The 17,015-nt window shown below is 39.5% G+C and overlaps 3 protein-coding genes across 6 annotated transcripts in view; 2 read left to right on the forward strand and 1 right to left on the reverse strand.

The window, feature by feature from the left end:
* The window catches only part of gogo (golden goal), a 209,201-nt gene that overhangs the window by 81,498 nt on the left and 110,688 nt on the right, over positions 1–17,015 (forward strand). The gene's annotated exons all lie outside the window — the stretch shown is intronic.
* On the forward strand, positions 396–1,473 carry LOC117986457 (uncharacterized). Its single transcript, XM_034973289.2, has one exon. It carries the CDS (start codon positions 615–617, stop codon positions 1,212–1,214), a length of 600 nt encoding a protein of 199 aa, XP_034829180.1. The 5' UTR covers positions 396–614; the 3' UTR covers positions 1,215–1,473.
* LOC117986456 (uncharacterized) lies at positions 4,519–14,740 on the reverse strand. Its single transcript, XM_034973288.2, has 5 exons — positions 14,639–14,740; positions 13,772–13,991; positions 8,745–8,938; positions 5,429–5,638; positions 4,519–4,658 (listed from the first exon to the last, which is right to left on the reverse strand). Exons 1-5 carry the CDS (start codon positions 14,682–14,684, stop codon positions 4,615–4,617), a joined length of 714 nt encoding a protein of 237 aa, XP_034829179.1. The 5' UTR covers positions 14,685–14,740; the 3' UTR covers positions 4,519–4,614.

The raw sequence follows: 17,015 nt of genomic DNA on the forward strand, positions 1-17,015 counted from the left end.
TAAGAAATTCTCTTTGTCTGGAGTTGGGAAGTTGGCGGTGTTCCACTTTCAAGGTTCGGAGAGCCAGTAGAGCCGTCGGTCTTACACCTGATCTCATTCTGGTCGTGCTGGATTTCCGTCATCGAGCTATGAGAGTGAAGAGTGGAAAGTGCAAGTGGAAAGTGCGTCCCGCAAATTGCTATTGCGCCGGAACCATGTCTCATTAACATCGAAATGACGTCATTTTGACGTCAGCCGTAATAAAAATATAATTCTTCTAACTTCAGTCTCGTGCTGAAGTCACTGAAATGGCGGCCACGCGCATTAGCAATTTGCGGTACTTATATAGATTGCATTAAATATTTTCTAATTAGAATAACATTGTTCACACACTCAGGGATATCCAATGCTGTTTGACGTCATACAGTTCAATGGCAGTCACCACATACGTGTCCTGTGTCTCTATACTCACATTACCCTATCCTCCGTATGGCCTTAGCTCCAGACCAAATATGATACACAAAGAACAATTAAACAACTATCATAGTGGTATAAATTCGACACCTAACATTAGCTAGACATCAGTTAAATTTTGAATAACAATTAGACAAGTTATCAGCTCTTCAGAACTAACAATGAAGTGTTTAGTGATATTATGCTGTGTGATTTTTGGTGTGATGGCTGAACCACCTCGCTTCCGAACGAGGTTTCGGTCTCAGAGACAAGAGTTAACACCAACAACTACGGAATCAACAGTAGAATCTACTACTGCTACTGGTCCGTATCCTCCATCAGGCTGGAAGCCGTCTGGTGCAGCGTTCGCTTTACCAATAGAAACTACTGCTACACCAATGGACACTTACGGACCTCCTGAAGCTAGAGCTCCGTACCCAGCTTCCGGATGGAAGCCAGACGGACAAGCATTCTCGTTGCCACAGGATCTAACACCGCCATCAACGACTTATGGAGTTCCTGATCAAACTTATGGTGCTCCAGAAAAAACATATGGTGTTCCTGATAACACTTATGGGGTACCGACCACTGATAATCCACAAGCAGAAACTTTAGTGGAACCAGTAGAAGTACAGAAGAGTATTGGGACGTATTACGTTTTGTTGCCAAATGGACAGTTGCAAAGGGTTGGATATGTGACAGAAAACGATCTTCAGAACATGAAATACATCGCCAGATTGCAGTTACGCGATCGCGCGCCTTTACTTGTGTTTGGACCTTAATTAAACTTAGTGTGTCGTGTGTGTTGAATATGTTTACAGATTTTTATATCCCTGCGTTTGTGTACTGATCCGTGAAATCACGGATTCCGTAAAAGTACGAACCGAATGCGTACATACCTATTTGTATGACGGCCACTTCGAAGAATCGCAGATACGAGTACGATCCGAATACGGATGAGTGCGCAAACGCCCTATACTGAAAATTGGGTAGTCATATTTAAGTGATTTGATCAGTTGTTGATAAGATAATAAACGTGTAAAACTCTATTTTTTGGGTATAATTTCTTTTAATATTAATTAGTTAAGTAAGTGTGTCAAAAATATGAATTATTAGCCATTTTAAAAAGATAAAAACCCGCTGAGATACTCATCCTCTCAGAATGAGAAGGGTTTTAGTTTAGGCCATTGTTCACACCGGCCAATTGCGGATTGGCAGACTTCACACACCTTGGGGAACACTATGGAAGACATTAAGTTTTCCTCGCGATGTTTTCCTTCACGCACCGTTAAAGCAAAGTGATATTTAATTGCTTAAAACTTTAATTGATATTTAGGATATTAGTAGAATATAGCTGATGTACAAAAAACTCTGTCGTCTGCGTGATTTTAGGTTTTTAAAAGTTCCATGGGAACTCTTTGATTTTCTGGGATTAATATTAGTACCAATCTCCAGTTCTTTAAATATAACCCATGCAATAAATCATGTCGAGCTGTTGCTCCATTGCGACGTGATTGAAGGATAAATCAGCAAATAAACACACTTTCGCATTTTTTTTTATAATATGGGTATTGATGGGGTATTTATAATGTAAGTGCGAATAATACCTACCTACCTTCTCTACTATTAGTAGAGTCCCCAGCGATTACTGAATGGTCTCGTTTATTTTTTAAGCGCAAGGGTTTCATTGTTAGGTTTTTGTTTACTTTCCGCGCTAATGGATTGGACCCTAGACGGTACATTAGCAGATCGCTCTTGATTTAGTGGGAAGCTTGTTAATTAAAGTATTTTTTACAACAAATGGGTTATTTAATTGAATTTCGAGAACGGCTTTAACTTTATTAGAAGCGAAATGAGTTTTTTTAATACCATTAATAAAACTTATATTAGGTAATAAATATACTGGTGGTTAGGACCATAGCTGTGAAGATAGCCTAGTGGTTAGGACGTCCGCCTCTAATCGGAGGTCGGGGGTTCGATCTCGGGCACGCACCTCTAACTTTTCGAGTTATGTGCGTTTTAATTAATTAAATATCACTTTCTTTAACGGTGAAGGAAAACATCGTGAGGAAACCTGCATGCCTGAGAGTTCTCCATAATGTTCTCAAAGGTGTGTGAAGTCTACCAGTCCTCACATGGCCAGCGTGGTAGACTATGGCCAAAACCCTTCTCACTCTGAGAGGAGACCGTGCTCTGTAGTGAGCCGGCGATGAGTTGATCATGATGGTCACCCATCCATTTATCAACTTAAATAAACGCCATTTAAAGCTTTATGATATTCACTATCGTGTTTATTCATGCTGCAAAATATCAATGATATTTTGTCTATTTTGGTAATTGAACTGGCAGCTTAAAATTGTTCATTTCTGAACTCATTATTATTGTAATAATAAATAGCCTTTCGTTGGAATTTAATAGTAACATCAGTATTAAAATTTATGAATTTTAAAAAGTAGGTGCAATGTTGGTTGGTTTTGAAATTATGTCAAACTTTGTTGGAATCCTAATTAATATCTAACAGAATGATATTAATAACAGTATGAATTTATTAATCATAAAATTTTACAATATAGGTACGATAGGTACTTAAATAAAGCACGGTATTGACACAGTAAAAATACCTACATTCGGTAAGTCAAAGGTGTGTGAAGTTTGCCAATTCGCACTTGGCATGCGTGGTGGCGTTGGCAGCGTTCAGGCAGCTTCGAGATGTCTTCTTGTCCAAAATTCCTCAGTGCTTGAAGACCAAAGTCTTCGAACAATGCGTGTTGCCAGTGATGATATATGGATCCGAGACATGCTCGCTAACTATGGGCTTCATAAGAAAGCTCAGAGTCACTCAGCGGGCGATGGAGAGAGATATGCTTGGAGTTTCTCTACGTGATCAAATCAGAAATGAGGAGATCCGTAGGAGAACTAGAGTAACCGACATAGCTCAACGAGTTGCGAAGCAGAAGTGGCAATGGACAGGGCACATAGTTCGTAAAACCGATAGACGTTGGGGTCCCAAGGTGCTGGAATGGCGACCTTGCACCGGAAGACGCAGTGTTGGAAGACCCCCCACCAGGTGGACGGACGACATCAGACGAGTCGCAGGGAGCTGCTGGATGGCGGCGGCGCGAGACCGTGACGTGTGGAAGTCCCTACAATAGAGACCTATATCCAGTGGACGTCTATCGGTTGATGATGATGATGATCAAGCGTGGTGTACTATGGTTTTTATATAAATTACTATGATTACTGCACTGAGCCGGTGAAAGGTTGAGATCGGTAATCAAATGAATATTATGATTGCTTTACCTACTGGCCTTTTCAAGCGGGTAAATAATTATCCGAAACGAGTAGGTAAGTGACTTTTGAATCATTGTCAATGAATAAAAAAAACTATTCTTTCCTTCAATCCGGTCCATTATAATAAAAAGGTATATAAAATGCATGCGGTATTTAAAATGCTACAATGGAGAGTATAATAGTATCGTTTTCACAAAGCTGTTCATTATTCCAGTTTACTATAATGAGTTGCAGTCTCCATCGCTAAAAGCTAGAGATAGACTTCCTTGAAAATAGTCCAACTTTACTCATTTTAAATGAAAATAATCTATACTATTATAATAATATAATAATAATTATATAAAGAGGTAATGTCGTTAAGTTTGTTTGTAGGGGGTAATCTTTGGAACTACTAAACCGATTTTAAAAATTCTTTCACGAGTAGACAGCTACATTATTCCTGAGTGACATAGGCTATACGGGATCTTTAAAAACCTAAATCTACGCGGGCGAAGCCGCGGGGATCAGCTAGTTTAATATACACTAGTAATTTTTAGGTTTCCGTAAAATAAAAGTACCAAAGTAAAATAAAGAAACTGTGAGCATACCGACGACCGAGCGAACACTCCATCACCTGCTGAGTGACTCTGAAACAGCAACCGCCGAGTTTCTTGCTGGTTCTTCTCTGTAGAAACGGCAATAAAGGTTCTTTCTTTAACGTAGGTACATAAACTTCCATAAATATTTAATTTTCTATCAACAGGATCTTTGAAAAAAAGTAAAGATTTTTTATTATTTAGTACAATATTATACTTTCGCAAAGATTATCCCTTGATAGCACCCAGCGTCTTTCATGCCCAAGTCTTTGTTGCTTCACAAACAAAAGCAAAATAGGAGATTGATTGTAGATTGTCACGCGTTTGATCTCAGCCGAGATTTCTCCTTTTGAAGCCGATCTGGAAAATTCCAATATCAAAACATTAAAATGTAAATTATTACGAGTGTCTTCAGGACTCGAGTATAATCCTGTGTATAAAATGTGGGGAAGTGGCCATCGGGATGTTGGTGTACTTTTTACACGACTACGACTGTCGAAAAAGAACAATTTTTTATTTTAGTTAGTTTTTTAGGTAGGGCAATCCTGTTTTTTTTAAATTACGAATTGTTGTAAAGTTTGATGAAAGCATGGTAGAAGTCAGCGTTTGACTGGAATCTTGCGTTTTAGTAACTGCACAGTAACTGACAGTGCAGTTTATGACTCAGCTCAGCTTTTTCAGTTACTCTTGTGGCAGAACTCTTTGATGCTAACTGCCAAAGCTGTGATCTTGTTGTTTGTTGTAATTTTGTATATTACGTAAAACGCTTTAGCGGCTGAATCACGAAAATGTAATTGTCATACAAAATCAGAAATGAGGGGATCCGTAAGAGAATTAGAGTAACCGATACAGCTCAACGGGTTGCGTAGCTGAAATGGCAATAGTTCATAGTTTGCAAAACCCAATAGATTTTGGGCAAGAGGTTGGGTCCCAAGGTGCTAGAATGGCGGCCTCGCATTTTGCAGCGTTGAAAGATCTTCCACTAGAGGTAGACAGACAACATCAGACGAGTCACAGGGAGCCGCTGAATTCAGGCGGAGCAAGAACATGGCATGTGAAAGCTCCTAAAAGAGCTATGTCCAGCAGTGGACGTCTATTTGTTGATGATGATGCCGATGAAGAAAACTTACGGTACGCGGCGAGACCTTCATAATAATTGTCCTTGATGAACCAAAAGTTAATAATCCACTGCACAATTCCCCTGCAGCTAATATACGCAAATAGCAATGAGATCCAGGTGGTGTCTTCGTTGCAGACGTACCGATCCGGCCAGGGAAATGCACTGTGGATCCATCTGATACTCTTGGGGGAGCTGGCGTTCAGGAACTTGAGGATTGCAACTGGAAATAGGAAATTAACCAAATCAATGAAAAATTATTCTTAATATTCAGTAATCAACTATCCAACGCGCCATGATTCTTGCAGATATCGGAACTCCATGAGCACTTAAATATCAACACAGTAAAGGAAGAGATTAGAAGCTATAGTTGCAACTACAAAACAAGACTTACTTACCATCCAAATCGTCTGGCAGTGCAGTTGACAATGCCGCAGGCGATTCGTCGACTAAAGAGAAAGCATATACTGGATAATTAGCTGAGACCCATGGAGTTTTCCCGCTGGGGAAGTTGTCTCCAATCACGCCAACCAGTCCTCCAACCAATCTGCTCATAGTCCATCGACTGATCGCATGATAAGGCACAACAAAAAAAAAAAAAATCAGTAATGCCTTTGGTTGCCTCACAGACCACCAACTATAGACGCCTAATAGCTGGACACCCCCGATCGCCAGGCTTAGGCAGTTAGCTTAGCATAAAAGTCGACCCACGTCCGTTCGGTACCCTCATTCCGCACATTGTCTTGATTACGTGACCGTTGAGTCCACTAATCACAACAAAGCATTCTCCCTTGTCCCCGCCAACATTTGACGATTTTGTTTTCATGCAAAATCTAAATCTAATCTAATCTAATATACCTATAAAATGAAAAGGTGACTGACTGACTGACTGACTGACTGACTGACTGATCTATCAACGCACAGCTCAAACTACTGGACGGATCGGGCTGAAACTTGGTATGCTTTTACGACGTAGGCATCCGCTAAGAAAGGATGTTTGAAAATTCAACTCTTAAGGCGGTGAATTAGGAGTTTGAAATTTGTGTAGTCCACGCGGACGAAGTCGCGAGCATAAGCTAGTCTTGTATAGGTTGAATTCTCTGTGGGTTGCCTATAGCTAAGCCTATTTTAGTGATGTGGCAGACGGCACCCGTGGCGCGGCTTAAATCTAGTACAAAATTTATAAATTCGCAAAGTCATAGTGGGAGGTGCGAGATTTTATTCCCGGCATTGTACTGGAATTTTAAAAAACTTCCCCTTCCGGAAATCGATCTCAGGACCTCCCACTATAAATCCTGTAAACTTGTTCACCACTGCACCAGGGAGGTTGCGAAGTTATTACGGATCGCTTGATAGTCGATTAACTTATTACTGATATCCTTCGACCTCCCCCGGGGTCCCGGGGTCCCGGGGGCCGGAAGGGACCACATTAAATCGAATTCCGGGAATTATTAAGTGGCCCAATCATTGGAAGTCTTTAACAGAGTTAGGGCTATATTAAAATTAGCTGCCTAACAGAATTAAAGGCATCCATATGGGGCATGTTTTTGAACATAATTTTATAACCAACCTATTTGAGTCTATTGTTTACTATTAATTGAATTACAGATGTAACTAGAACGCTAGCAAAAACGAAGACAAGTGATAGAACTGACAAGTGACTACTGATGATGACTGATATGATTTTTTTTTTAATAGATAGGTATAGCGAGCAAGCGAGCAGGCGGGTCACCTGATGTTAAGTGATTACCGCCGCCCATGAACATTTGCAGCACCAGAGGAGCCGCCGATGCGTTGCCGGCCTTTTAGGAATTTGTTGGTCCGCCCCTTGAATAACCCCATGTTATAATCTAGTGGGAACGTCGCCGATGGGAGTTGGTTCCACAGTTTGCACGTGCGTGGAAAGAAGGATCTGGCGCAGCGGACGGTCGAAGTGCACCAGACACCCAGATGGTGAGGGTGAAATTCCTTACGGTGGCGCGCGGTGCGGTTGTAGAAAAAAGAGGGTGGAATAAGGTCAAAAAGCTCTTCAGAGCACTCCCCATTATACAGGCGATAGAACACGCATAGAGAGCTAACGTCTCTGCGGTGCTCCAGGCTTTCCAACGAGCCGGTTAGTTTGGGATCGTCCACAAGTCGAACAGCCCGCCTTTGATAACACAAAAAACACGAAAAAAGTATCCTATAATTTTATAAAGTTCTTGGTATTATTGCAAATAAAACATCTGACTGACGCTAAATGTCAACGAACATTGCGTAAGTAGGCCACTTGGAGTCAATGCCACGTCGTGGCATTGATCCGAGTTTTGCACGTTATACATTATATACTACGTTATACAAAAATACTGAATCACTAAAACTTATCGATGCTAAAACTACAAAATGAGGCAAAGGGCTATTGGTATTGGTTGTGTTTAGGTAGTATAACAATAACGCTAAGTTTTTTTTTGCGTTCTGGTTACACCCTGTATACCACAGCTTACTGCACATTTTCACAACTTTGTTCCACACAAAAGCTTTTGTAAGGCTGTTACAATATTGTGTAAAAATAATCCTGACAATGCGAAGTAAGTAGAGCAAAACAAGCTCGGATTAGGACCGTCCTGAGCTCTTCTAATAAGGATAACCTTTTCCTCTGACCATCTCTTGAAAATAATAATCGGGAGCGAAATACTACCCTCATTTGGGCTTACAACCAAGAACTGCTTTTATTTTTATTTGTATTCTTACAGAAAAAGCGTGGACCTTGAGAGAAGTTACCCTAGCACGCTCCCCAACGCTTTCCATACAAATGTTTGAAAATGAAAATGAAAATGAAAATCTTTTTTATTCGTATAAACTTTTACAAGTGCTTACGAATAGTCGGATGCATCTACCACTGGTTCGGAATGCCTTTCCTGCCGAGAAGAACCAGCAAGAAACTCGGCGGTTGCTCTTTTCAAATATTTGATATAGGTACAAGATTATGCCATGTATAAAATAGTATTTGCAGTCTTGTGCGTTGCTGGAACGAGCTGCAGGTCAAATCCACGCTCTTTTATCATTTGGAAGAGAATGTATGGAAGAGAAATGTATGGAAGATAGCTGTCCATACAAATGTATGGAAAACGTTCCATACAAATGTACAAATCTACAAGTAGTTGCAGCATGTAACAGGTCAAGATGGCAATCGGGGTATGAGGCGTGAGGACGCACCACATACCCGCATGTCACCCGCGCTATCCTGCACCGGGTTAGCGCAGGGGCTGTGAGGGTGTGCGGGGCGTCCCCACCCCGATTGCTATCTCAACTTGTCGCGGACTAGTATTATAATATAACGTTTTACTCACTCTGTGTATCTGTGTGTGCAACATTCTGTATGAAGAGTCCCGTGTAGACCAGATCCACGACGAGCAGCGCGAGGCCGGTGAGGGTGAAGGGGACCAGCACGGCGTAGAAGCCGCAGTGCCTCTGTCCGTGCGTCGTGTTGGCGATGGCGAGACCCAACCATACCACATGGAGACATAGCCATAGACGGATCTTGCTGGAAAACATAATAATCCTACTTCAGTGGGGTGGAATTTTTGAAGTTTTCCTTCGTCCGACTTCAGTAGGGTGGAATTTTTGAAGTTTTCCTTCACCCAACTTCAGTAGGGTGGAATTTTTGAAGTTTTCCTTCGCCCAACTTCAGTTGGGTGAAATTTTTGAAGTTTTACTTCGTCCGACTTAATCAGTTGGATGGAATTTTTTTTTTTTTTTTTATTTTTTTTCCTACCATAAAGCACCATTATAAAATGGCAGCTTTATTACTACTACCATCTAGCCTATGGGCTAATAAGTAATATTATTCTAGCTTAAACTTCTACTTATGATTAATTTTTAAATCTAATTTACAGTCCAATAACTGTCCTTAGTTTATTCTAACACGTACTTACAGTTCACTATGTTCTTGTGACCTAGAAAAATAAAGTAGCACAAGCACTATTACACAAACGCTGCACTTATGTACTTTTTAACACTAATTCGAACGGCTTGGTTCTTTTGAGCCTCCTTTTGATATCCATGTTATCTAGAAGCTTCACAGCCTCCAAATTAACATGATGGCGAAGTCGATGTTGGTGAGCTTCTGCGTACTTTTGGATGATTTTGTTTACGAACTCTATCTTAAGGTCCCTGTGGAGATCGTGATTTCTTACATACCAGGGTGCATTTGTTATTTCCCTGAGTACTTTGTTCTGGAATCTCTGTATTACTTGAACATTGGTCGGTTTAGTACACCCCCAGAGTTGTATACCATACGTCCATACAGGCATCAGAACTTGCTTGTATAGCATAAGTTTATTATGTAATGAGAGCGTGGAATGCCTTCCAAGCAGCCAATACATTTTTTTGTAGCGTAATTCTAACTCCTCACGTTTCTTTTTAACATGAGCTTTCCATCGAAGCTTTGCGTCAAGCGTCATACCCAAGTACTTCGCTGTATTTACGTAGGGAATAAGTTGCCGATTTAGATAAATTGGGTGATATTTTGGTAACTTATTGGTAAAATCTATATGCATAGATTTCGACTCGTTTAGCTTAATTCGCCACTTTATAGTCCAATCGTTGACTTTATTTATGGCAGCTTGAACTTTTTCTACTGCTTCTTCGTGACTTTCTCCAGTTGCTATTATGGCAGTATCATCAGCGAATGTTGCAATAGTGTTATTTTCTAGTGCTGGAATATCACAGGTGTATAATAAGTACAGGACCGGACCTAAGACACTTCCTTGTGGTACCCCAGCTTTAATTTCCTTGAGTTCAGAATACGCATCTTCTTGACGAACTCTAAACCATCTATTTGAGATGTATGATTCAAGAATATCTGCAAATGACTTTGGTAGCATATTTCTGAGTTTATAGATAAGCCCTTCGTGCCACACTTTATCGAAATCTTGCGCTACGTCTAAAAAGACTGTAGAACACACTTTCTTATTTTCTAATGATTTCTCTATTATGTCAGTAATTCTGTGGACTTGATCTATCGTTGAGTGTTTTTCACGGAATCCAAATTGGTGATCTGGTATTAATTTTCTCTCCTCTAGTATAGGTTTTATTCTTTTGAGTAACAGTTTTTCAAATCATTTTGAAATAACTGGTAATAAAGAGATTGGTCTGTATGATGTTGTTTCATGGGGTAGTTTCCCCGGTTTAGCGATCATAATAACTTCAGCAACTTTCCATAACTCAGGTACATGTCTTAGTCTAAATGATGCATTTATGAGATTGGTAAGTTTCACTAAAGCTTTCCGAGGTAGGTTTTTTAAAATTTCTCCGGTAATGAGATCATATCCTGGAGATTTTTTTTTGCTTAAATTGAACTTTATTTTTTCAGATACTTCCTTTGGTGTCACAAGTCTGATATTTTGCAGGTCATCTTGTCTTTCTTCATTCTCACTGAACTCAATTGTATGGCCCTCATTTGGTTGGAATATGTCTTCCAGATGCTGAGCGAATCTATTAGCTTTTTGAATGTTATTGATAGCCCATTTTCCATTTGATTCTTTAATAGGTGGTATATGTGTGATAGGTCTTTTTAGATTACCTGTTACTTTCCAAAGAGAATAGTCAGTTTCTCGGTCATTGGTCAAGCTTCGTAGGTAATCATTTAACTTAGTGTCATTATGACTTTTGATTGCTTTCTTGATTGTTTTCGCGAGTTTGTTCAGTATTCTTTTGTCTTGTGGCGATCTCGAGGCATGCCATTTTTTTCTCTGCTTTCTCTTTGTTCTAATGAGCTGTATAATTTCCTTAGGATAGGTGGTACCCTTACTCCTTTTTTTTATCGATGGCGTATTATTCCAGGCTGATTTTTGTATGTCTGTTATAAATTTAGCTACTTCCATATTGAGCTGGTCTTGGCATTTTAAGGGGACCTTTAGGTTTATAGTACTGTCTAACTCTATTTTAAAGCTTTCCCAGTCTGTATTGTTATTCACTAGAGTTATCTTGGTTTCTTTGAATGCAATGTTATGTTTATTCAATATTAACAATATTGGTGAATGGTCCGAATTCATGTCATATTTTCCTTCAATATTTAGGTACCTTGGTGAGATGTTCTTAGTTATAAAGAAGTCTATCAGATCTGGGGTTTTTTGAGGATCAGTAGGCCAATAGGTCGGCATACCTGTACTGATCGCGTCGCATCCCAAGTCTTTGATCGCACTCAGCAATTCTTTACCTTTTGTTGTTGTTAGTCTGGAGCCCCAGAAAATATTTTTGGCGTTAAAATCTCCACCAATTATAAATCTGTGTCCATATTGTCTCAAGAAACGCACGTATTCATATTTTTTTAGAGAATGCCTTGGTGGGCAGTATATGGCTACAATTGTAATTGGGTATCGTTCTGTTTTAATATTTACTGCCACTGCTTGGATTTCAGGCTCTTCGTATTTACTTTCTTCGTAGTGACAAATACTCTCTTTTATTATAACAGCACTACCTCCTCTGGCTGAATTATTAGGATGTAGGGCGTGATATACTTTATATCCATTAAATTTGATGTAGGATTCTTTTGTGAAATGTGTTTCGGAGATCAAACATATGTCGATATTTTCAGTATCTAGGACTACTTGTAGCTCATGTTGATGTTGGAATAGTCCATTAGAATTCCATGCCAATAGTTTTAGTTCTTTTTCCATTATTTGGTTTTAAAAGGGGCTTTGTTAGTGTCATTTTCAAGTTTTCGCAGGCGATCATCGAATGATGACATAAATTTCAAGATCTCGTCTAGTTTATTTAAGGTAGGATCGCTCGTGTTATTACTGTTGGACATTTTGTTTGAGGCTACTTGTGCATATGTTACCTTTTTACTAGGATTTTCTTTGTTAATTTCGGGAAGTCGCACATTTTTAGCAACTGGAGTTTGTTTTGTAATACCACTTGTTGCTTGAGTGTTTTGAGAAGATGGTTTTTTGTATTTCCTGTTCCTGATGGATTGCATTTCCTTGGCTACTATGCAGCCTCTATAGTTAGCTGGATGAGCTTCCCCACAGTGTACACATTTAGGTTTCTGCTCAGCTGGTTTTTTGCATTCAACACTTAGATGTTTTCCAGTGCATTTGACACATCTTGGCTCTCTGGAGCAATACTTCTGGGTGTGCCCATACGTTTGACATTTTTTACACTGTGGTATGAGCTTCGATGATCTCAGTGGATGTATTTCCACTTTGCATCCAAGAATCGAGGTGATTCCATAAATTTTGTCGATGTCTTCCCCATTCGTAAAACTTAGCAGGAACATGTTTAGTGGTTCCTTGTTTTTCCACCTTAGCTTATTGACGGCATTTTCAACCTTGAACCCTTTATTCTGAAGGTCTTCGATTATTCTTTCTGGCTTACAGGTAAAATGCAGCTTTTTGGCCATGACTTTAATGGGCCTATCTTGCTTGTTTTCAAAAGAATGCCACAGGAATTTCCCTGCAGTCAATGTTTTAGTGATTGACCGATATGTATCTTCATTGTTAGCATTTATTTTAACATTGTTGCCATTTAACATTTTAATTCGAAAAGAATCTCCAGAAGGACCTTCTGTTAATAAGTCATAGAATGACTGATAATTTGTTACGTCATCTACTATTATTGGCGGGGGTGGCGGAATTTTCTTTTTCCTTTCCTTACTAAGACTGGTCGAGGAATCATCATGCTGATTGGTGGATGTGGACTGCTCGGGGGAGGTGTTCAATTTTCTTTTCTTCCTGCTTTTAGCTCTAATCCATTCTGTCTCTCTGGCTAATTCTTCTTCATCCGTTTGATATTCCGCTGGTTGCGGTGAAGTTTCCTTGGTGGTATTATTCTGGCTAGTATCCATTGTATTTTCTTTCGACAGAAATTTTATTTTATTTTGTAGCTCCAATATTTGCTTCTCCATAGATGTAATTATGAGCTGAAGCTTCTCATTTTCCGCCTTTTTCTCAGTGAATGCTTTAAAAAGCACATGCTCTGTTTCGGTGATTAATTTTATTTCTGTACCCATAGTTGCAGTATAATAGTAGTATAGCTGCGATTTATTATTTTACAATTTATTCTGACACGACAAAACGCAAAACTAGGTCATTATGTCGAACGCGGTCGACCATCGGCGGCCGAGACGCGGCGTCAGCAGATTACGCTGCGATGCGCGTATTGCGATTAAGACACGGTTGTTTTCGACGAAAACCAAACACGCACTGAAACGCACGCAGTTGGATGGAATGATTTAAAAAAAACTCTTTCTTAGTAGGTAGATCTTTTTTATTATTATACAAAATTTCAAGTTTTTAGAGTTCTAGATCCAGCACTCTAAGCTGTTGATGACAGTAGATTTATATAGAAGAGAAGATTTACGGTAGTATGTTACCTCCTAAAATTGGAAGCCAGTTTGTTTTCCACAGGCCACATGATAGTAGAGTAGTATTCATGGTTGTACGTCACGGTGATGTTGTAGGAAGGGATCCTCCCGCAGGCCTCAGGGTCGTAGAGGTACAAAAGCTTGATCAACGTGACCTCGTGAAGCTCTGCGCTGCTGGGAACGAAGTGGCAGTCGAGGGTGTACCAGCTGATGATCAGGCAGATTATAGCTGAAAGATAGAATTATGTAAGGAGAAATTATATTGACTGACTGACGCCTCAGCTTGTGCTCAAACCACTGGGTCTGGAAACTTGAGACTTTGCATGCTCGAAATAAATATTATAAAACTAGCTTATGCTCGTGACTTCGTCCGCGTGGACTACACAAATTTCAAACCCCTATTTCACGTCCTTAGGGGTTGAATTTTCAAAAATTCTTTCTTAGCGGATGTCTACGGCATGATAGCTACCTGCATGCCAGATTTCAGTTCGATCCGTTCAGTAGTTTGAGCTGTGCGTTGATAGATCAGTCAGTCAGTCAGTTAGTCAGTCACCTTTTCCTTTCATATTATTTAAGATAAAATATACATAAAAAACATTTTTTTTAATTAAAAAAACATTCTCTAAGGGGACCTACCATCTCAAACCTGCCAGAAATCTGAGAATTCTTATATAGATCCTCTTCGTAATAATTAAGACCTCCATTAAGACAGGATTGTGAGAAGTTCTTAAAAAAATTTGAGATCCTTTAAAAATCAAAATCCACGTGAACCATCGAAACGGAAGGGAATAACAGACTTTAAATTGGAAAATGGATCCATATTTTAGAGATGTTTAGACTAAACAAATTTTGCCCGAACAAACACGATCTACTTACTTTGATAAAGTATAACAACACTGCTCCAGACCCTGAGGGAACTCATTGACAATTCACATTTCGATCCAATCAAAAGTCAATTTCAGAAATCTTAACCTCGTTACCGGGAATCCTGGGAAATTAGTGACAAACAATTTCCAGTTGGTTGCGAACGTCGAGCGACAAGCCAAAGGGACGACATGGCTCTTATCCGATCTGGATATAATACTAATACGTGCATCCAGCCATAATTTTTTTACATATTGGCAAAATATGGTGTCCAGAATGAACAACAGATTCAAACTCCTTCATTGCTCGCGCTTCTTGCAATCTAACTTATTTTATGGCAATGTGAATAGTGTACGCCAAAGTTTAACAAAATTGTTTACGTAATGCTAACGTAATTATATCTAGTTATAGTTTGCTTGTCAATGTATTCATTTTACTTTAAATTTTGTATCTAACTGTGAAAACTTATTATTAGCTATCTAAAATGTCTGGTGGAAGGCTTGAGCTGTGGCTAGCTGTTATAAACTAGCTACCGAAATATTATTAGTTTCTAGTTACTTAATTTTAAGATTATAAGTACCAATTTAAGCTGTTGGTTTTCCAAATGAAATAAATAAAATAAAGTAAAATAACAGTTCTGGTGTAACGAAAAGTCCAAAATTCTCGTTATGTTACGCCCCATAAAAATACTTATTTAGGTAGAAGGTAACTAAAAATTTACGGCACGTGCGGTAGTTCTTTCTTATAAACGTGTATTAGTTTTATGTGAATGGCTATTTTAATTGCATGATAGGCTTGCGCTTGACGACAATCATGCTTTAAAGAAAGCAATGATGAGGTCTAAGTTGGAGCGCGCATGCCTAGTAGGTACCTAGTAATAGTAGGAACCTTCATATCCTTTTGATCGATTGGTCCAGTACTTTGGCAACCAAAGGGACAATAATAACATGTCCTTGCCAAAATCTACCGCGTTGGTCTTTGGTTACGAGCCATTCAGTTTGAAATTGTCCCGGCCTGTGTTTCGATTACGGAGAGTCCAAAATTAATGGTTGTCCGCCCAGCAACGTCCCGGGAACGTCCCGGCAACGGGCAAAGCCGTAATGAAAAATTTAACGGCGGGCTTTTTCAAATTGAATTCTTTTATGACGTTTTAGGAGCACTTAGTCAGATTGTGAAAACCTCACTTAAACCTTTCAAGTGCATGATAATATCATAGCTATGTTATATGTAGTGTGCTGTTATAAGTCCATAGTCCATACTAATAATATAAACGCGAAAGTGTGTCTGTCTGTCTGTCTGTCTCCTAGCTTTTCACGGCCCAACAGTTCAACCGATTTTGATGTTTGGTACAGAGACATCCCGAGGAAGGACATAGGCTACTTTTAATCCCGGAAAATTAAAGAGTTCCCACGGGATTTTTTAAAAACCTAAATCCACGCGGATGAAGTCGCGGGATTTTTTTTTAATTTTCATTGCGACCATTTTTAAGAAATACAGTAGCCGACAAGAAATTTTGTACACCAACCTTTAGGTTTCGGCTTCGTAGAGTGTTTCTCTGTCACTCATATCTATGTGAAGTTTTGTCGGTCTCAAGCTGTGATAGCCTAGTGGTTAGGACATCCGCCTTCTAATTGGAGGTCGGGGGTTCGATCCCGGGCATGCACCTCAACTTTTCGGATTTATGTGCGTACTTTTAAGTAACTAAATAAGTGAAGGAAAACATCGTGAGGAAACCAGCATGCCTGAGAGTTCTCCACAATGTTCTCAAAGGTGTGTGAAGTCTACCATTCCGCACATGGCCAGCATGGTAGACTATGGCCAAACCCTTTTCACTCTGAGAGGAGCCCCGTGCTCTGTAGTGAGCCAGCGATGATGACTGTAGACATTCAGGCATTTTGAATTTTTGAAGAGTACATAGTAGATTCACGTTGTAGAGATTTGTACTTGTATTGAATTACATCAACAACAATCTCTACGGAACATTTCAACCACTTTCCAACCCACATTTTTTCCGATTTGCATTAGTTATCTAGGTATGATTAATTGCTTGCCATCAGTCTTCGCCGTTCGCCGCGGATTTTGCAGAGTAATAAATTAAATACTCTTGCTAAGTAATAAATTAAATATTGTTGCAAAGTTATATTCAATTCCATTTAGGTACACTTAGCAGAACAGTAAAATCAAACTAAGGAATTTAACTTAAAATAATACGTTGAGAGCGTTCGCCATATTCTACTAGATGACGCCCGCGACCTCATAGTAATGTTTAGAAAATCCCGCGGGAACCATGGCGTATTACGGGATTAAAAGTAGCCTATGTGCTAATTCGTGGTGACGACCCGTGCAATCGGGTTTAAATATCGACCAATAAAAACATCAAATTAATCGT

The sequence above is a fragment of the Maniola hyperantus genome, chromosome 11, assembly GCF_902806685.2.
Source record: "Maniola hyperantus chromosome 11, iAphHyp1.2, whole genome shotgun sequence".
NCBI classification, from domain to species: domain Eukaryota; kingdom Metazoa; phylum Arthropoda; class Insecta; order Lepidoptera; family Nymphalidae; genus Maniola; species Maniola hyperantus.